Here is a 21,671-nt window from a genome sequence, read left to right as displayed (position 1 = left end):
CACCGACCATCAATCACCCTTTCACTTTAGTACTATGTTATCCCACTTTCTCCTCCCATGGTCTCTGCCTGTTTGGGGAGATTTTATAGAGGCCAATTAACCTATGAACTCGCACGTCTTTGGGGTGGGAGAGGAAAACACAAGATCACAGGGGGAACATGCAACCTCCACAGAGACAGCACCCAAGGTCATGGTTGACCTGGGATCACTGGTGCAGTGAGGTAGTGTCTCTACCAGTTGCAACACTGTGTAGAGAAAAAGAGGATGCTATCTTTTCCACCCAGAGAAAGATTCGAGATTTGGATGGATATGCTGGCAGGGAATGGTACCTTATTTTTCAAGTGGTTCTGCCAGATGTCATGAAAAAAATCCAGGACACTATTAAACATAATAGGATAGGGAGATATGGAGGTGGTTATAATTTGTTTTACCTCTTTTGATCTGTTCTTCCTTCCTAAATAATAATTTTAGATCCATTGTTTGAATTACATGTAACTCAAATCTTCACAATTGAATTATTTTAAAGACGCTATCCCTCTTATTGGCAATGGAAAATCAAAAACCACAAACTTTATGGTTGGTTTTCAAAATAGATGATTCATTAAATAAAATTTGGAATTTAAGTAAAAAAACAATAGTAGGTTTCAGTTGCTATGAATCTACTGGATTGGTGCAAAGACCCATCTGATCACTCGAGTCCTTCAGGAAATAAAATTGGCTTTCCTTACCTTAGTTAGGCACAAATTGCTGGAGTAACTCAGCGGGTCAGGCACCATCTCTGCAGTACATGGACAGGCAACGTTTAGGCTCCGGACTATTCTCCCGGCCACTTCATCCAACAGCGCTTACCCAAGTTGGTCGATGTATGACTACACACCCATTCATGTGGTTGAGTCTTAATTGGCCCCTTGATTCGGGGTCAATTAGAGATGATCGATAAATGCTGGCTTTACCAAGGAAGTCCATCTCCAGTGAAGGAGTTGATGACCCCGTCTGCAGGTGGCCACAGGAGAGCAAAGGATCACCAGAGTCATGGCTGCAGCCCGCGGGTGGCTGGCGTGTAGATAAACGTCAGTGGTGGCCGTGTCGTTGGCAGCCCGGCCTGGTAGCAGCCGAGGAAGCCTTGTAGGCCGGTGGTGACATTGGCAGCCCATCCTGGAAGTGGCCGGGGAGGAGTCCATCCACAGTAACCAAAATTCGTTATAAAGAGGTTCGTAATAATGAGTGTTTATTGTACTTATAACTTTAGGTCTGAATGCAGCTCAAAAATGAGGCATGTGCTTTGGGAAATGTCCTCATTCATAGTCTTTCTGCCTGATCTGAAACTTTGGTCTTTGTGAAAATGGTAACCTTTATATCCCTCTCACTGGGGAAAAAAAAAACAGGCTGACAGTTATTTTCCTCACCTGCTGGTGAACAAGCAGTTTACTAACGTGTATAACAATTTCTCACTATTCCAAGGCCTAGTGGGGCACCTGTCATATCTTTAACCTTGTTCTTATCTCTGTGACAGTACATAGTCTCGATTATCCTGAAGCAACATAAATATTTTTCAAACTTAGTTGTTTCCCAGTAACATTGTTCAATTCAGTGGCTTCACAGTTTATTGTTCTGTGCTCTATTATGTTTGCAACTTTCTGAACCATTACATTAGTGTTCATTAAAGTCAAATTTAAAAGTCCACAATGAAGAGTCCAAAATACTGCACCTTAGCGACTTCCGATGAATTCACTCCAAGTTCTTAATTTTCTTTCTAACATCTTACCACATAACTAATGCAAGCTGTTATGCAAACTAATGTTTTTGATAAAATAAAACAAAATTGTGGAAACCAGAAAAAAACATTTTTTTGAACTTCACAAAATTCCAATTTGCAACCATTGAGAGTTTGGCTTTTGGCTGCCTAATTAGTAGAGTATGCAAACTGTTTGATTTTTCCAGTGATGCAGTGGCCCTGCAAATTGTTTTGTTCTGGCGTCCTTTACAATTGCCAGGCAAATTGGATGACAACCAATTAGCGCTACCTGCAGCTCGCCAGCTTCAGTGCAGGAACATTGGCTAGAGTATGGAATATAACCTTAGAAGCTTACCAGAATGATAAATATAAATGATTTCCCCTATTAACATTCAATATTGCTTTACTTTGGCAAGATCTGCTGTAACTTGCATAGTAGGCTTCTTTGAAAATGGTGTTTCCACATCTCGGGCATTAGCTGGGTAGAAGGATATTCATATGCCAAGTGTACATTACCAAAGATTTTACCTTTGTTACAATTTCATGTCACTGCAAAGATTTAAAAATACTTGCTGGGGGGGAAAGATCCACATTCATAATTTCATAATCATTACCGATAGTAATTTGGTTACTTTGATAGCTGATGGATGCTCAGTGGTAAATAGTAAGCTCCTGAGAACATATCCAGCAGCATGAAACTATTGGAATGCACCTTCTCTGGGTGGCACTGGCTGTATCCATCCAAAACAAGGGCCAGTCAACATCATTGGAATCCTCATCACATCCCAGATAATCACGCAGGTCCATATAAGCATGGGTTCAAATCATGCATATATGTTTGCAAACATGAGAATAATTGTAAATATATATTAGTTTTGAGATACAGCATGGAAACAGGCCCACTGAGTCTACGCCAACCATTAATCACCTGTTCCCAGAAGTTCCATGTTATTTCATTTTCCAATCCACTCTGCACACTTGGGGCAATTTACAGAGGCCAATTAACCTACAAGCCCTCATATGTTTGGGATGTGGGAGAAAACTGGAGCATCTTGAGGAAACCCATGCGGTCACAGGGAGAACGTACAAACTCCACGTACTCACATTCTATGTGACCTTACGGCACCCGATTCTGTGTTGGTGTATTCTATTTGTCAGTTCAAGTATGCATTTGGGCTTGATTTTCATGCAATGTTTCTCACCATGTGTTTAGTCTAGTCCTACTTTGCTGTGGTCCAGCATATGTTGTCTGGCTATTACAGCCATGTTTGGTCTTTACAGATTGTGGTTAACCTTTAATCAATACCTTCAGCATTACACATGATTGTAAACATGAGTGCAATAAATTAAAATGCAGAATATGTCATCACAAAATAATTGAAAACTCTTGGTGATGTGTGAAGAAGTATTCTGGTATATTACCAATAGAGCTATTTGAAAAAGAATGTTGAGTATCAAGCCAAAATATTATCAGCTTGAGCAGAATAGTTTTAATTTTGATTGCAATGCAGTTTTTCGGAGAATCCATTTTTCGGAGAATCACTAGATTTTCCCGGATCTTACCTCGAACACCATTGCACACATTCTCTCAGATGATTCCTCATTTAATATACCAGCTGTACTTATAGCATAGACTAACAACAAAGGGAACCTTATCCTTCTGAGCTACAGTATGCTTGTGAGCTTTGTTGACTGATAGTAAGTGGCACAACATTCAGACAGATTAGGCTCAAAGCTGCAATTTGTTTAAATTATACTTAGATTACTTCCAAGGACACATGTGGGGAAAACCTCTGAGGAAAATGGAATATTCAATTCTATTTTACTTTGCATGTAAACAAAATGTAGTCTTGTACAATTAGTCTTGTTGCTTAATTGTACTTAACTACCTAACATTTTGCTGGAGTAGAATCAACATGGTAATAATAGAATTGCTGACACAGATTTTTTTCTGGCCTTCTGATTGTTTATGCGATTTTGTAAAACAAAATAACGAGCATTTCTCACAACTAAGGGGTTTAGATATGGTTGAAAATTTCTTCCAGTTGGTTTCATTTTATATACAAAATATTTTTGGCTCCAGTATTTTGCACAAAATGTCCCAGCTACACATTGATAACTTTTTATTCCTGACAATTTTTTGTCTTGCCTCAAAATTATTAGTCCATTCGTGTTTAAGGATATAATTTTGAATCATGTTGGAAGGGTTGATACTCTAAAGAATTCATGGAAATACATTTTAGACTTCCTGGAAGCCAATATTTATGATGCTGGAGGGACATGGCTATATGTTGATTTCAAACCAAATACTATGGTTTCTACACTGCTCTTCCTAACTTCATAACAAGAGGATTTCAGTACAGGAGTAAAGAGGGTCTTCTGCAGTTGTATAGGGCTCTGGTGAGACCACATCTGGAGTATTGTGTATAGTTTTGGTCTCCTAATTTGAGGAATTCCCTGCCACAGAGGGCAGTGGAGGCCAAATCACCGGATGATTTAAGAGAGAGTTAGATAGAGCTCTAGGGGCTAGTGGAATCAAGGGATATGGGGATAAGGCAGGCACGGGTTATTGATTGGGGACGATCAGCCATGATCACAATGAATGGCGGTGCTGGCTCGGGGCCAAATGGCCTCCTCCTGCACCTATTTTCCATGTTTCTACGTTTCAGTATCTCTTATCTTTAGTTAATTTTCACCTTTAGCTTTTCTGGCATTGAGTCTCGTGCATATTGGGCTGTGGGGGTGGGATGGAACTAATTTCCCTGTGTGTGCTAGGTTGGCTCAGAAATCCTTTGGATAGTTCATGTAACCACATCGGCATTATGTAATTTTTCAATCAAAATCAATCAACCAAATGTAGGCACACATAATTGCAGATGCTGGTTTACAAACAAAGTCACAAAGTGCTGGAGTAACTCAGCAGGTCAAGAAGGGTCCCAACCTAAAACATTATCTATCCGTGTTCTCCAGAGATGCTGTGTCTTTTTTTCCAATCAACCGCATGATGAATTGACTAGAGAGATACACTAATGGATGTATGTGAAGAAGGGTTTCGGCCCGAAACGTTGCCTATTTCCCTCGCTCCATAGATGCTGCTGCACCCGCTGAATTTCTCCAGCTTTTTTGTGTACCTTCGATTCTCCAGCATCTGCAGTTCCTTCTTAAATAAATGGATGTATGTGTATGTTTTAGGATAGGTTTTCTTCCAAGTAGTGTTTAGCTGCCTGATTGCAGAAATGTCTGATCCATTGATATTAGTTTTGGGTAATAACTGTTCATAAATGACTATCACTTATGATCGGCGTAGAATTAGTCCCTAGGGCCCATCAAGTGTACTCTGCCATTCAACCGTGGCTGATCTATCTCTCCCTCCTAACCCCATTCTCCTGCCTTCTCCTCAACACCTGTACCAATGAAGAATCAATCCATCTCTGCCTTAAATATATCCACTGACTTGTACTCCAAGGCCTTCTGTGGGAAAAAAATTCCACAGATTCACCACCCTCTGACTAAAGAAATTCCTCTTCATCTCCTTCCTAAAAGAACGTTCTTTAATTCTGAGGCTATGATCTCTAGTCCTAGATTCTCCCACCAGTTGAAACATCCTCTCCACATCCATTCTATCCAAGCCTTTCACTATTCTGTACATTTCAATGAGGTCCCCCTTCTAAACTCCAGCGAGTAGAGGGCCAGAGCCATCAAACACTCATCATAGGTTAACTTACTCATTCCTGGGATCATTCTTGTAAACCTCCTCTGGACCCTCTCCAGAGCCAGCACATCCTTTCTCTGATTTGGTGCCCAAAACTGCTTACAATATTACAAATATGGCCTGAGCAATGCCTTATAAAGCCTCAACATTACATCCCAACCTGTCCAAAACCTTCTGCAGAGTCCCTGCCTTTTCGACACTACCTGCGCCTCCACCTATTTTCGTATCATCCACAAACTTGGCCACAAAGCCTTCAATCCCTTTGTCCAAATCATTAATATACAACGTGAAGAGTAGCGGCCCCAGCACCGACCCCTGCGGAACTCCGCTAGTCACTGGCAGCCAACTAGAAAAAGCCCCCTTTATTGCCACTCTTTGCCTTCTGCCAACCTGCTATCCATGCTAGCATCTGCCCTTTGATACTATGTGTTCTGATTCTCCTTAGCAGCCTCCCGTGTGGCGCCTTATCAAAGCCTTTGAGAAGACCTAGGTAAACATCTACTGCCTCTTCTTTCTCTGTCCTGCTATTTACTTCTTCAAAGAATTCCAGCAAATTTGTCAGGCAAGACCTCCCCTTCACAGCCATGTTGATTTTGGCCTATTTTATCGTGGCCATCTCCGTAACCTCATTCTTTATAATGGACTAAAATCTTACCAACTACCGAAGTCAGATTAAACGGCCTATAGTTCTCACTATTATGATTTGCTCCCCTCTTGTGCAACGGGGTAATATTGGCAATTTTCCAATCATCTGGAATCGCTCCTGACTAGTGATTCTTGAAATATCACTATCAATGCCTCCACAATCTCCAAAGCCACCTCTTTCAGAACCCTAGGGTGCAGTCCATCTGGTCCATGTGAATTATCCACCTTCAGTCCTTTCAGCTTCCCAAGCATCATCTCCCTAGTAATAGCCACTTCACTGACTTCCAGCCCCTGATTCTCTTGAATTTCAGGCACGTTGTTGGTATCTTCCACTGTGAAGACTGATGCAAAAAAGTTATTCAACTCCTCTGCCGTGTCTACATTCCCCATTATCACATCTCCTGCCTTATTTTTCAATGGTCCAACATCCACTCTTGCTTCTTTCTTACTCGTTATATAACTGAAGAAACTCTTGCTACCTATCCTCTTTTATATTATTGGCTAGCTTACTTTCAGAGCCATCTATAGAGTCATACAGTGCGGAAACAGGCCCTTCGACCCAACTTGTCCTCACTGACCAACATGTCCCAGTTACACTAGTCCCACCTGTCCACATTTGGTCCATATCACTCCAAACCTGTACTATCCTATTTAACTGTTTCTTTAATGTTGGGATAGTCCCTGCCTTAATTACCTCCTCTTGCTCCATACACCCACCGCCCTTTGTGTGAAAAAGTTACCCTTTAGATTCCAATTAAATCTTTTCCCCTTCACCTTAAACCTATGTCTGGTCCTTGATTCACCTACTCTGGTCTACAGACACTGTGCATCTACCTGGTCTATTCCTCTCATGATTTTATACACCTCTATAAGATCTCCCCTTATCCTCCTGCATTCCAAGGTATAGAGTCCCAGCCTTCTCAACCTCTCACTCAGACCGTCTAGTCCTGGCAACATCCTCGTAAATCTTCTTTGTACCCTTTCCAGCTTGACAACATCTTTCCTATAGCATGGTGCCCAGAACTGGACACAATATGCTAATTGTGGTCTCACCAACATCTTATACAACTGCAACATGACCTCGCAACTTTTATATTCAATACTGATGAAGGCCAATGTGCTAATGTTTTGACCACCTGATCTACCTGCAACTCCACCTCTGCTCTACAACACTACCCAGAACCCTACAATTCACTGTATAGGTCCCGCCCATGTTAGACTTCCCAAAATGCAACACCTCACATTTCTCTGTATTAAATTCCATCAACCATTCCTCTGCCCACCTGGCCAATCGATCCAGATCCTGCTGCAATTTTTCACAACCATCTTCACTATAAATCCACCCACTTTTGTATCATCTGCAAACTTGCTAATCTTGCCGTGTATGTTCTCATCCAAATCATTGATGTTGATGACAAATAGAAACAGCATCAAACCCACTAGTCACAGGCCTCCAGTCCGAGAAGCAACCTTCCACCATCACCCTCTGCTTCCTTCCATGAAGCCAATTTTCTATCCATTGAGCTATCTCTCCTTGGTTCCCATGCGATCTAACCTTCCAGAGCAGCTTACCACGCAGAACTTTGTTGAATGCTTTGCTGAAGTCCATGTATACAATATCTACAGTTCTGCCCTCATTAACCTTTTTGGTCACAATTTCAAAAAACGTAATCATATTTGTGAGACGATCTCCCACGTACAAACCCATGCTGACTATCCCTAATCAGCTCTTGTCTGTCTAAATGCCTGTATATCGTATCCATCAGAATACTCTCCATTAATTTTCCAACTACTGGTGTCAAGCTCACTGGCCGATATTTCCCAGCATTTTCCCTGCTTCCTTCTGGAATAGAGGCACAACATTTGTCACCCTCCAGTCTTCCGGCACCTCTCCTGTATTTAAAGACGACTCGTAAATCTCGTAAAGTTATTTTAACTCGACCAACTTGCAAACTTGGGTGTTTGTTGTGTTGGAAGGAGACACACTGTGAATGCAGCTGAATGTCCAGAAGAGGTATGGATGAGGACATGGATTTTTGGGAAGCGGGATGCTGGTACATCAGTGGCCCGGATTGTATTCCCTTTACTCCCAAACTCACTGAAAACACTGAGAAGCACAAAGTCTTCTTGACCTTTGTGCTACCTACTGAATTTGTTCTGTGTGTATTTACACATTGCCTGCTCCATCCAGTTAGGATTACTTAAAATTTCAAAGTCGTGCAGAAGACAGAGGGATATGAAAGGCAGTGAATTTCAGAGAGCCCCTTGCCTATCAAGACAGCAAAAGAACATCTTGATACCCAATGTTCCTTATGACCATTCTGGTGTAGCATGGGTTTTGTTGAATAGATTCTCAGCTGCTATTCTGACAGTTCTTGTTCTAATTATTATTTATGGGAGAAAGAAGTATGTCACACACAAGCTATCTATTCATGTGATTTGCTGTCTTTGACGAGGTCACGGGAGAGAATTCCAAAGGGTGAATGCGCCTCAGCAACTTACCGTACATCAAATTTGATGTGGATGATTCTTTGTAAGTTTTCACGAACCAGCTGCAACAAACCAAGTAGTAACCTCTTGTTCAGGTCATGACAATATTTATTAAAGGAGCTTGTAAAACAGTGTGAGTGTTATCTATTGCATCTTAAAGTAAATCCTATACAGTAAATAGCCCTATTAAACTAATGTGTAGGAAGGGACTGCTGATGCTGGTTTAGGCTGAAGATAGACTGGAGTAACTCGGGCAGTATCTTTGGAGAGAAAGAATGGTTAATGGGTGACGTTTCGGGTCGAGACCCAAAGATTCTTTCTCTCCAGAGATGCTGCCTGCCCCGCTGAGTTACTCCAGCTTTATGTGTCTATCTTTGGCTTAAACCAGCATCTGTAGTTCCTTCTTACACATAGTAAAATTAATGCATTGCTTAGCAGGAATGAAATAACAAATAGGATTTATTTTGCACAAACAAGATATATATCAGGTGATCTGCATTCAGAAATGCATTCATCAGATAATTGATAATATTCCTGGGAGTTGAATTTTAATCTGACATTACAGCAGAGCGTAAGTTTAATTGGAGGAGAGACAGTCTGAAGAAGGGTTCCGACCTGAAACGTCACCCATTCTCTCCAGAGATGATGCCTGTCCCGCTGCTACTACAGTTCTTTGTGTCTATCATTGATTTTACTATCCTTACTCTTGTGCCACAATCCCCTCATGAGCACAACCCACCCATTTTATGTACACTCCAGCCCTCCATGCACATATTTTGCATTACCCTAAGCCTGATATTTTGCACATTCCTCCCCGTTTGGTCTCACCACTGCCATCTTGTCTAAGATGTCCATGAAGTCTAACTTTTGGATAACACATTTGGACAACTGTCTGCTTTGTCTGTCAGGCTATGAAGAACCCTGGGGTGCAGTAAGGGTCATTAAAGGCACTAAGTAAATGGAAGTTACTTTTGTTGATATGACATGAGATTAGAATTGTCATGAACATTTTGGTCATGAGCAGAGCTTTACGTTGCATATCTATGTGGAGGGGGGTGTGCAGCACACCTTACCTCTTTGGAAAAGCGCATTCTTCACACATCACATTCTTCATTGAGCTAGTTAGGACCTTTATAGTCTTTAAATCCTGTTGAGAGAGTTTCACCTTCGAGACCATTCATCAGGCAGCAGGGGGGTGGGCAGCCGGTGGAGCGACTGTCTCCACTCCAGCAACTAGATTCAGTCCTGACCTCCAGTATTGTTTGTGCACAGTTTGCAAACCCTGCTTGTGACCACATGGATTTCTTCCAAAACCTCCAGTTTCTTCAAAAGATCTGAAAGACATATGGATTAATAGATTAACTGGTCACTGTAAACCATCTCTTGTTTCTGCGTTTGTGGTAGAATCTGGGTAAGGAGGGGTGGGTGAGTCATGGGAAACTTGAAAGAATAAAATGGGATTAGTGTAAATGGTGTTTGATGATTGGCACAGACTCCGTGGGCTGAAGAATTTGTTTCTGCATTTTATGACTGTATGACTCGTTGTCTCATTCTGCTTTCCGCATCATCCCCTACTTCATAAATCCATGTCATAGGTGCAGAAGTAGGCCATTCGGCCCATTGAGTCTACTCTGCCATTCAAACATGGCTGATCTATCTTTCATTCGCAACCCCATTCTCCTGCCTTTCCCCCATAACTCTAGACCCCTTACTTATCAAGAATCTGTCAATCTCCGCCTTAAAAATACCCAATGACTTAGCCATCATCTTCTCATCATCTTCCATTGAAACAGCCACCAATTTGTATTTGTAGCCCCTTTGACATAACAAAATGTCTCAAGGTTCCTGACAGGATTTTAACTAACGTCACACCACTAAAAGAGGTATTACAGCAGATAACCAAGAACTCGGTTAAAGAGACAAGTTTCAAGAAGCGTCGTAAATGGAGGAAGAGAAGCACAGAGATAGAGATGTTTAGGCACCGAGAAAGATGTTCAGAGAGGGAATTGTAGAGCATTGGACCTTTACATCTGCCAGCTGAGGAGAGATTACATTTCGGGATGATGAAGACTGAATGTAATGTGAGGGATTGTTCAAGAAAGAACTGCAGATGCTGGAACAATCGAAGGTAGACAAAAAATGCTGGAGAAACTCAGCAGGTGAGGCAGCATTTATGGAGGGAAGGAATAGGTGTCGAGCCGAGATCCTTCTTCAGATTGTATATGTCTTGGAGACTGGTGATTACAGAGGATATTTTATGATGAAAGCTAGGTATCGGTTTGCAAACATGTGAGTATTTAGTGAATGGGATGTAATGGTTTCAGGGATAGGCAGCAGAGTTATGATTGAGTTTAACATGATTGAGTTTAACATTTCTGGAGTACAGAGGAAGAGATTCATGGTCAACCTGAACCCTGTATCTGGAGCTGAGAATTGGACGGGGCAAAAGAGACCTGCTCTCTAGCTTGGTTTAGAGATAACATGATTTGTCTTTGTTCAATGATGAATAAAGGTATCAAATGCAGATTTTTTTTTTTTGAATTCCCATTAATCATGTCCTTTTGCTGGCTTTCCTAGATTTTCTGTAACATGCAGTGAGCTTTTATTATATTTTTTATATTAACTGACGGGTGCCATGTAACTTGGCAGTCTGGTCCTGTACCAAGTGGTCCTGAGCCAAGAAGAGTGATATAAACGTCTGATAAGTAATCTGGCATCATGTGGGGCTTCATCCAATTGCCATTTCTCTCAAGCCTGGTGTAGAACAACATTTTAAAAGGCAGTCCATGTATCTCTTGTGGACTTTCTTTAAATGCAGTGTGTAATCTTTTGAATATTAAAAGGGAACTGAATTCCATTTGATCTCAAGAGAAGCAAACCACTTTTGAAGTAAGTATGGTGTTCATTTTCTAATCATGTAAATAAAAAACATAGTTTCTATTTCCACAATAGAAAAGATTTTGTAAGAATGTTTCTGTCTTAAGAATTCAACAATTGCCATTTAACACAAGCGTTTAAGGATTTGTGAGTTTTTTTCTAACAGTGAGATGGTGAGAACTCTTGTTTAAAAAAAGTATTGCATTTCTTTTCACCTTTTGCAGATTGAGAACCTGGTAAACATTTGTGACTTTTGAAAAACTGTTTCAGCTGAGTAATAACCATAAACAGTTATTATGCCCTCCTTCCCAGTGGTTTTATGTTTTATTGCTAACTGAGCAGGCTACCATTGTTTGCTTTAAAATATGAGATGGTTTGGTCATTGTGGTGAGCAATGAGCGACTGAAACACTATCTTGTACATAATTTTGCAAAGTACAAACAGATGTTCAATAAGAAACCTTGCTGATGAAAATAATCATTAACTGTATTTTTTGAAGCTCTGTGGATATGTTTCACAGCTACAGCACAACGGGCAGGCTAACATTTCTTCGATACTCTTGACAAGATTTTGATAAGATAATTAAATTAATGTTTGAATTATTACATTGATTGTCTATTCCATCACAGATACAGTAATTATTCATCTTTTTCTTCTTTTGCTACTTTTTGAAAGTTCAATTTGGGTTTTAGATCAAAGCAAAAATGCATTTGTCTAAAGAATAGCTTAATCCTTTAGCTAGGGTAACATAAGGTCTGGCTCATTAACCTAAGCATGGTAATTACAAACTGTGGGAAAAAATGTGGCTTACAAATACTTTGCTGCGTGGAACTGCTGAGGGGGTAAAGCGGTGGTTTACTTCCTTCAAATCTTTGTGATGGGTCAAGGAAGGGCTTCACAGTTATTACCCGGCATCTAATGATTTAAGAAAAATCATGAATGTACGAAATAGGAGCAAGAGCGTCCCTCTAGCCGGCACCACCATTCAATAGAATCATGGCTGCTCTGATCTCAGCCTCAACTCCAATTTGTTGCCTGTACCCCAGAACCTTCAACTCTGGACTTTTAGTCCAGTGAACATTAGTAGTTCAACTTGGTCAAGTAGACATAACATTTATTAAAAAATGACATTTATTAAAGATTTATTAAATATTTGGATTTCAATCCACTTGAAATGATCCAAATAGATATATTTTGCAAAAAATGCATGACTTGAAATAATTCAAATGGATATATTTTGCCAAACGTACATTAAAAACTGAATGTGACCCTATATCGGTTACGCTAAAACTAATCACAGTTCGGCTAGCTAGTATTTGCATTTGTTCAAACAATCCTTTTTTTTGTTTGTGCAATTATGTTTAACTTATTGAGCAGGAAAAGATCCAACTCCTCCAAGAGATGTCCTCAGTTCACTTTAGGATATGTTTTTAAATCTACATTGTTGGTTCTATTTGGATGAAGCAACAGAGGAAGAATTGGAAAATTAGGCAGAGAGTGCTTTTCCTAAATATCTACTCACTAAATATGGATGATCGAATCATAGAATAGCACATGAGGCCATTTGACCCATCAAAGCCATGCCTGGTGTTTGGTATAGCTACCAAAGAGGTGTAGACCTTTCCACTCTCTGTAGCCTGGTATTTTCTTTTATCATGGATGAGAATTTGCAAACCAAATGTGTGGAATTTGTGCTCAAATAATGTTTGAATTACCAAACAACCCCTGTCAAGGAAGAAATATCCTGCAAACTGGACTTGTGTTCTGTATGCAAGCAGTACCTTGTTTGTTACCTCCCTGCAAGTTTCATAAAATTATTGCTTTTGCTCATTAGTTTCCCATTAAAATTGGCACAAAAATTGCGCCCGGCAATTAATAATATAAGTATCCTTTAACAATGTCATATTTGGTTATGGCCATCATCAATGTCTCCAACCTAGAAAGTATGTGCAAGGTCTCACTCCTTCAAGTAGTAAGTTGCCAGAGATTTTGAAATATATATTAGACTAAGTGGGACCCGTTGGGTCCCATGTTCACATGGGAGGGATGGTCCCCCAACTCAATATTTCACCTCTCCACCAATTCCAATGTTGGTGGCTAGTGGGAGGGGCTTTTTGGAGTGCTAATATGGGTGTTGTGGGCCAAAGGGGCAGCATCTATGGAACGAAGGAAATAGACAACGTTTCGGCCCTGCTGCACCCGTGGAGTTTCTCCAGCATTCGCATGTGTGGGTGGGAGTTGGGGGGGGAGAGAGACATAAGGCAGCCTGAAGAATGGGTCGCCTGTCCATTTCCCTCCGTAAATGCTGCCTGGCCCGCGGAGTTCCTCCATTCATGCCTGTGTGAGAGGGAGGGAGGGAGAGAGAGAGAGAGAGAGAGGCACACACAAGGTGGATGCGAAATCTCACCTGCCTGTTTCAGTGACAGACACCCACCGCCACTAAATGAAGACACCCCCATCTGTCTCCCCCTCCTCTCCCTCGACTCCCCCACCTTTCCCTCCCAACTCCAGTCCCGTCCCGACCCCCTGGGAAACTGAAGGTTTCCCGCTGTAATTAAAGAGTTCCCACGGTAGACTGTAAAACTGGGACCCTGGTTCTGGACTCCCCCAACATCGGGAACATTCTTCCTCCATCTAGCCTGTTCAATCCCGTATATACGATTAGACGGGTATCTAGTTATTTAATTCAATTAATGATTTCTATCGCCCAGCCTCTCATCTTTTAATCGGGTTCGGCCAGGAAGGAACTGCAGATGCTGGATTAAAACGAAGATAGACACAACATGTAGCTCAGCGGGACAAGCAGCATACCAGAAGGGTCTCGACCCGAAATGTCACCCATTCCTTCTCCCCAAAGATGCTGCCTGCCGTCGAACTCATTCTCTTTAAACCGGCATCTGCTGTTTCTTCCGACACATACACAAGAAATAAGCAACTTTTCGGGCCGAAACGTTGCCTATTTCCTTCGTTCCATAGATGCTGCTGCACCCGCTGAGTTTCTCCAGCATTTGTGTGTGTGGGTGGGAGTTGGGGTGGTAGAGAGATAAGGCAGCCTGAGGAAAGGCTCGCCTGTCAATTTCCCTCCGTAGATGCTGCCTGGCCCGCGGAGTTCCTCCAGTTAGAAACTGCTTTCAGACAAAAAGAGACACACTGACATTAATGAAATGCTTGTTAGCTAGTTTTACTAGATTTGTATGTAAATAGCAAACTGGCTGGATTCACTCTATCCAACTTCCGGGTTCACCGTTCGCAGGAGTTCCCACGGTGACCGCAAGAGTTACTACGGATATCGCACTGGCCACTACGTTCATAAAATGTTGCAATGCTCAACCACAAGTGTACAAGTCACTCTTGGACAAATTCAAACATGTTTGAATTTTCTCCCGAGTACCCAAGTTACACGATTACCTGCCGTGGTCCACGAATGCCGTACTGTTACCGCACGAGGTTCTTACGATGTTAAACTCTGGTTACCTCTTGCGTCAAGTCGCCCCGTGAAAAGGGGGTTTACTATGCCATTTTGTAGAACTTGGTATCATATGGTATCATTTTAAAGCTGATTTAGTGACATCACAGTGGTACTTGAAACTACAATGTTTGGATTAGTGTTTCAGCTTTTGTACCTGCCACATAAAGTTATGATGAATGTTTGTTTATGAAAACCTGTTCTGATGTGTTTTAATATGCAAAGGAATATCAGTCAAAAACTGAATACATAATTAACCATGATCAAATAATTTAACAAATCCAACACCATTTATCTACATTTAAATATTTATTCTACAGAAATTTTCATTGGTACAGCCCTTTGCTCCCATCTCAGTTGCTAGCAGTCTATTTTTACCTGACTTCAAATGCATAACCTAACAGAAATAGTCACTGTAAAAATGAAAATGGTCTCAATGACTTGCTTGCTTCTTTCTCATCTTTAGTATGAGTGATAGTTTGTAAACATACCAAAGTTGGTGATTTGTTTCATCTGTGTACAAGGCAACAGGGATGTCATGGCTCTTCAGTACCTCTTGATGACATGATAAATCCACAAGCTGTTAACAAAACCCATAATGTAAGTCTTGGAAGGATAGCTAATGTGCATATCCTGACCTCTGGCAATAACTGTTTCTCTTTTACTTTTGACAGTGTGTATTAGCAGCCTCATTGATCAAAAGAGATGATCATGCTGGGCAAACAGTATTAAATCAAGAAGACTAGAATTACTTTTAAAGTTTTTATAATCGTAATATATTGTAGTATTCAGTTGGGTCAAACAAGTGAGTAAAAAAAAATAGGACTTTACAATCACATTTGTGAATTTTTAATTTTTTTAATTTTCTGTGAAAAGAGAATAGTCGGAACCATCTACATTTTGAAAATCAATTAAAGTAGAAATTTTCCAAATGTAAAATCAAAAATGTGGTTTCCTTTGGCAAGATCAATTAAAATTATTGCCATGTCTTTCCAATAAAAATGTGATTGTCTTTTTTTAAATTTCTTGAACCTTCTTACATTTAATGAGGTGATTTTGTGTTTGACACGTCTACCAGGCAGTGCACAAGTATGAACAAGCAAATCCCTGTTAAGTTATCTTGTTGCACTTTGTTGACAGCAGTCACAGAATGTTCAGAAATTCCATACTGTCCCGTGAAGCTCTGTGTAAATTGTTAAGCTGGAAGGTAGGAACTTTCTGATGTCCATGTTAGTTTGAGTAATTCCTCCAAATAACTGCAGTCCGCCCAGTCCTCTTGGCTCTAAATGCAAACTTCAATCTGACACAATTGATTCACAGTAAGATTCACCTTGTTTGACCTATCTACATATCGTTAAACAGAAGAGGCCTTGTGCCAAACACAAACTGCTTCTGAAATCTATCCAGCCACAAGTGCCACATCATATTCTGATCTAGAGTAGTCAAAAGTTTTTTTTAAAAATCTATCCATATTGATGCTGGCAAACATCCTGTTTAGATCAAAAGCAAGAAATCCATTTATTTTGCCACTTAACCTGCATTAAATTTTTAAGAGAGGAGGGATGAGTCATCAGTATTTTAGCGTGTACAGAGAAAAAACGCTGGTGTGGATCAGTTAGCTCAATGTCTCATTTCATCATGAAAAACATACTTCAATAATTTATTATTCTCGTCAGAGTATACTTGACCACATCTCATTTGTCTGCTTGTGTTTGCTTTAGTTTTCCAAGTTTCATATGTTTTTCCTTGCAATGTTCGTCCTATCAACATAGATAGTTAATATAGAAAAAAAAATTAAAACAGCATAGGCCCTCCTGAAATATTAAAATATCTTGATCTTTCACATGGTGGCTGACCTGATCTTTGAGTTTTGTTTTACAGTGCTGTACTTGACTGTCACTACAACCTACTCAACAAATCATTGACCACGCCCTCTATGTTTTCTCTTACTAAATGCCTGCATTCTCATGAACAAGTTGTGATGTCTCCCCCATTCCTTCGATCCTTCTATCGGGATCAACTCACCTTTCCCCTTCTCCTTTAAGGTGTACCTTCTGTTCCAGCATTGAGCAGCCTCTTTTCCCCGGCGACTAGAATCTCCACTTTCAGCAGGTGGAGAAATGGTAAGATGATTTGCACAGTCATGAGGGCCGATGGACCTGCACGTCAGCTCCACTCACCATCCCTTTTCACTTTGATCAACATCCCCCTCCATGTGACCATGCTCCAACTCTATCAATGCAAGCCATCTCAAGATTTTTGAGGTGTACTCCATTTCCTTCATCATCATAGGATTCATGTTTTGGAACTCCTCTCTCAGCAGTGGTTTAAGAATGTACTGTAGCTCACCACAACTTTCTCTTGAGGCTTATAGGGGCAGTGCAATAAATCTATATATAGTGCAATGTATAGCTATGGTGAAGATTACCACATTCCCAAGAAATGAATGCATTGAAAAATGGAGTACATTGCTTAGTTTACCTTTCCCAAACATATCCCAACACTTCTCCTTGCTAACAAGTCTGTTTTCCAGTCTCTATTAATTGTTTCCTTGCAAAATACCATATCATCACCTTAGGCCCCATGTTCACCAATAGCTTCTCAGTAGGGTCACTAAAATGTTAAGATCTGCATTACCGCATAATTTGCACCTGTTGTCTTTGTCCTACTAATGTAGAATTAAACTGAGCTTGGAAGATACCCAATCAATTGTCATTCTGCATTTATCCTGAAGATATTACCAAAGGAATTTAGATGGGGTTGAGATGAAAAATCAGTCAGTGATTTTCTCAAGTCCTCTATCCATTTCCAAAATGCAGAACAATAATGAATTGAAGACACTAATTCCACAATATGTAGTTATTCAGCCATTACACTTACACAGCATCAGCACCTTTGTTTTTTCATCTCCAATGCTATCTTCAAAAGCCTCTTTAAAACATATTTGACCATGCCTTTCTCCCTATCTGATTACCTTTTTTCACCACTATCTTTGCCTCCAATACTGCCCATAACACCATATGGCTTCGTCAGAGATTTATCTGTGCAAGAATGCTATGGCAATGCATATGTTGTGTGTCGTGTTCAGTTGTGTAATTCCATGTAACAGTGTGATGTTTTTGGTGGCCTATTGCTGGTTGAATAAATTGACCTAGTAAATAAAATGCATTCATTTTTAGATTACCAATGAGGATTTCTCCTCATCAAGGAATTCTTAGCTCTTTGTATAAATGTCCAATTTAATCCCCTACCATAATTTACAAAAATACATAGAAAATAGGTGCAGAAGTAGGGCATTCTGCACTTCGAGCCAGCACTGCCATTCAATGTGATCATGGCTGATCATCCACAATCAGTACCCCGTTCCTGCCTTCTCCCCATATCTCTTGATTCCGCTAGCTCTAGGAGCTCTCTAACTCTCTTTTGAATGCATCCAGTGAATCTGAGACAGAGAATTCTGCCCCTGTCCCACTTAGGAAACCTGAACGGAAACCTCTGGAGACCTTGCGCTCCACCCAAGGTTTCCGTGAGGTTCCCGGAGGTTCCGGTCACTCTCCATGAGTCACCAGAGGTTTTGGTCACTTGCCTGGAAAGCCTCGACCGAAGCGTGAGCTGCATCTACTGATCAAAGATCCTACAGGATCTTTGCTACCGACCGCACACACACACAAACACATTGCGAAGGTGGGGGCCAGGGACAGCGGAGGAGCGCTGCCTGCCCGATGAAGAGGGAGGTAAACGGCTGCCACAGAGCACGGTAAGTCCTTTAGAGAGCGCGGGAGGGAGGGAGAGAAGGGGAAAGAAGGGGAGAGAAGGACAGAGAAGGGGAAGAGAAGGGGAGAGAGAGAAGAGGGAGAGAAAGGGAGAGAAGGGGGGAGAAGGGGAGAGAAGGAGTGGAGACAGTTTTAAGAAGTTTAATAAAGTTAGCGGGCATTTTACCTTCTGGCGGATCTTCTAGGTCCTGAAAACCAAAGATCTGACAGGATCTTTGCTGAAAACTCCAATGAGCCAATCAAAATGGCCGGTCAGTGAAGGAGATTGCCTTTGACTGCCTGTAAGTAAATAGCGACCCCACTCCACTGGCTTCGACCAAACGGCAACCGATTTTTAGTCGAGGCCTGTTTTTTTTTTTTTTTTTAATAATCGCAGGAACATAGAAGAAGCCTCGACTACACGGAAACCACTTTCCACCATTAGGGAGAGTGACCGGAACCTCCGGAAACCGCCGGGAACCTCACGGAAACCTTGGGTGAGGCGCAAGGTCTCCAGAGGTTTCCGTTCAGGTTTCCTAAGTGGGACAGGGGCATTCCACAAATTCACAACTCTCTGGGTGAATTCTCCCATAACACTGCAAACTATTTGATATTATCAAATTATGTTATTTAAATTTAGTTTGTAAAGTTACTCAAACAGATCTTGTCATCCTATTCTAGATCAAGATCTTAAATGTATAACTCAAAACACAACTAATACACTATTGAATGCATAGCTCAAAAAGCGACTTCAATTAATGAACGGAATGAAAGCATGGAATTATTTCCTTTGGTGTAAGGGGAGTGGGAGTAATTAGCAAATAAATCCATTTAGGTTTTTATCATGAAGTGGGGTGCACAGATAAATAATCTGCTGTTTCAACCTTGCTATTTCTGGGATGTCACAAAATGCTTGTAAAACTTTCCATCCAGAGATTCAATGCACAGATGGAATGCATGAAACCATGAGATGCGGATGATCTGTGGCAGTAACTTGCTTGAGTTCCTCACTACTGTTCCATCTGCAAGGCTGGTGAATTTTTTTAAAATAATGCAAACTAAAAAATGTCATTCACCCTGTTCTTTATTTCCACGCAGGACTGTGGGTTGATAATCCAACATGACAAGCCTTGCGGCCTGCAGCCAGTGTCCAATGGCTACCTCTCACCAGTTGCTCAGAGGCAGATTCAAACCTGTAAAACAGGCGATGCCAAAGGTAGGTATCATCACAAGATGGTTTTCATTAAAATTGTAGACAGCAGGAATCCCGTCATGCGCAGATAAAATCCCTGGCGATATATCATTAAAACAATGCCCTAAGCACCACCTTTTCTTCTGTGCAAGACTATGTACTGTATATCATACATAAATAAGCTGACAGCATTTTCTGTCTTCATATCCTGTAAGAGGAGCATGGAAGATATTAGTAGACTCCAGTTGAAACGTGTATAGGATGAAATCAAACTTTGACAAGAGTAACTAGTGGATTTAAATTGTTTGCATACAACTTATATTTGAAACTTACATACTCACTGTGGAGGAAAATGTATTTTTGTTTAGTTTAGAGATACAGTAGGGAAACAGGCCCTTCAGCCCATCAAATCCACGTCGACCATTGATCATCCATTCTCACTAGATCGATCCCACTTTCTCATCCACTCCCTACACACTAGGGGCAATGTACATAGGCCAATTAACCTACAAACCCGCATGTCTTTGCAGAATGGGAGGAAATCAGAGCACCTGGAGGACACCCACATGGTCACAGGGAGAACATGCAAATTCCACACAGACAGCAGCCGAGGTCGGGATTGAACCAGGTTCTCCGTGTTGTGCTCTATCAGCTGCCATTGTGCTGCCCCTGAGATGTATGTCTGGAAATTTCACTAACATGTTTACTGCAGAAATTCATTTGACTAGTTGAAATATTTAAGGCTAAATCGAGCAACAGAAAATATTCAGAGTGGCAAGATCTGAAGATGGCCACATTTTCATTGATTTTTGTTAAGAACTATTGCAACGGACACAAAAAGTTAGATTAGCTCAACGGGTCGGACGACATCTCTGGAGAAAAGGAATAGGTGACATTTCGGGTCGGGACCCTTCTTCACTGAGAGTCAGGGGAAAGGGAAACGAGAGATGTAGATGGTGATATGGAGAGATATACTGTAGAACAAATGAATGAAACCTTGAAATGAATGAAAAAACGTCACCTATTCCTTTTCTCCAGAGATGCTGCCTGGCCCACTGAGATACTCCAGCTTTTTGGGTTTATCCTGTTTAAACCAGCAGCTACAGTGTCTTCCTGCACACCATGTAAAGGAGCACTTGTTGCTTCATCATTGATGAAGCGATGGAGAAAATAGGTGAAGATAGTTGTCCTGAGAAACAACTCCAGCGATAGCCTGCATTTGTATATCTCTCTGTAGCCTCCACCATCTTAATGTGTGTTTGATTTCCATTCATCTACTGGAGAGTTTTCCCACTGATGCCCACTAGCTTCCATTTTACTCAGGCTCCTTAGTGATGTGCTCAGCCTGGTCTGCCTCGATATTTAGAAATGTAATTTGCATCTCACATCTAGTGTTTGACTCGATGTAGTCTTGGACCACAACTTTAAAGAGGTCTGCAGATGAGGAGCACTGATGGAACACAAACTGAGCATTGTCAAAGAAGTTATTTATGAATAAGCTCTGCTTGAAAACAATCTTATTGACAAATCCCTTTGTGTTACTGTTTCAGGGCAATGGCTTGTTCCTTGTCTGAGCTGCTCAGACAACCAGACCTGTGACTGGCAGAAGGCAAAGTGGCACCCAGACAACTGCCATCACCTCTCACCAACTAAAATACAACTTCAACAGTGTCTGCGTGGAAGAAAGGTAAAGGTTGTTCCATATGACTTTAATTGCAGCAAGTCAGTTTTAGTTTATTGTCACGTGTACTGAGGTCCATTAGAAACATAGAAAATAGGTGCAGGAGGAGGCTATTCAGCCC

General features: G+C 41.1%; 1 protein-coding gene across 2 annotated transcripts in view; it reads left to right on the top strand.

The window, feature by feature from the left end:
- Window positions 1–21,671, top strand: part of cped1 (cadherin-like and PC-esterase domain containing 1) — a 231,306-nt gene that overhangs the window by 164,809 nt on the left and 44,826 nt on the right. For both annotated transcript variants that reach the window (XM_055650835.1, XM_055650836.1), the window contains exons 16-17: window positions 19,776–19,893; window positions 21,420–21,556. In XM_055650835.1, the coding sequence (XP_055506810.1) occupies window positions 19,776–19,893; window positions 21,420–21,556 (255 nt within the window). The remainder of the gene's footprint in view (window positions 1–19,775; window positions 19,894–21,419; window positions 21,557–21,671) is intronic.

Source organism: Leucoraja erinacea, chromosome 19 (genome assembly GCF_028641065.1).
Source record: "Leucoraja erinacea ecotype New England chromosome 19, Leri_hhj_1, whole genome shotgun sequence".
Taxonomy (NCBI): Eukaryota; Metazoa; Chordata; class Chondrichthyes; order Rajiformes; family Rajidae; genus Leucoraja; species Leucoraja erinaceus.
Note: the sequence above shows the minus strand (reverse complement) of the source record. Positions and strands in the feature narration are given on the sequence as shown.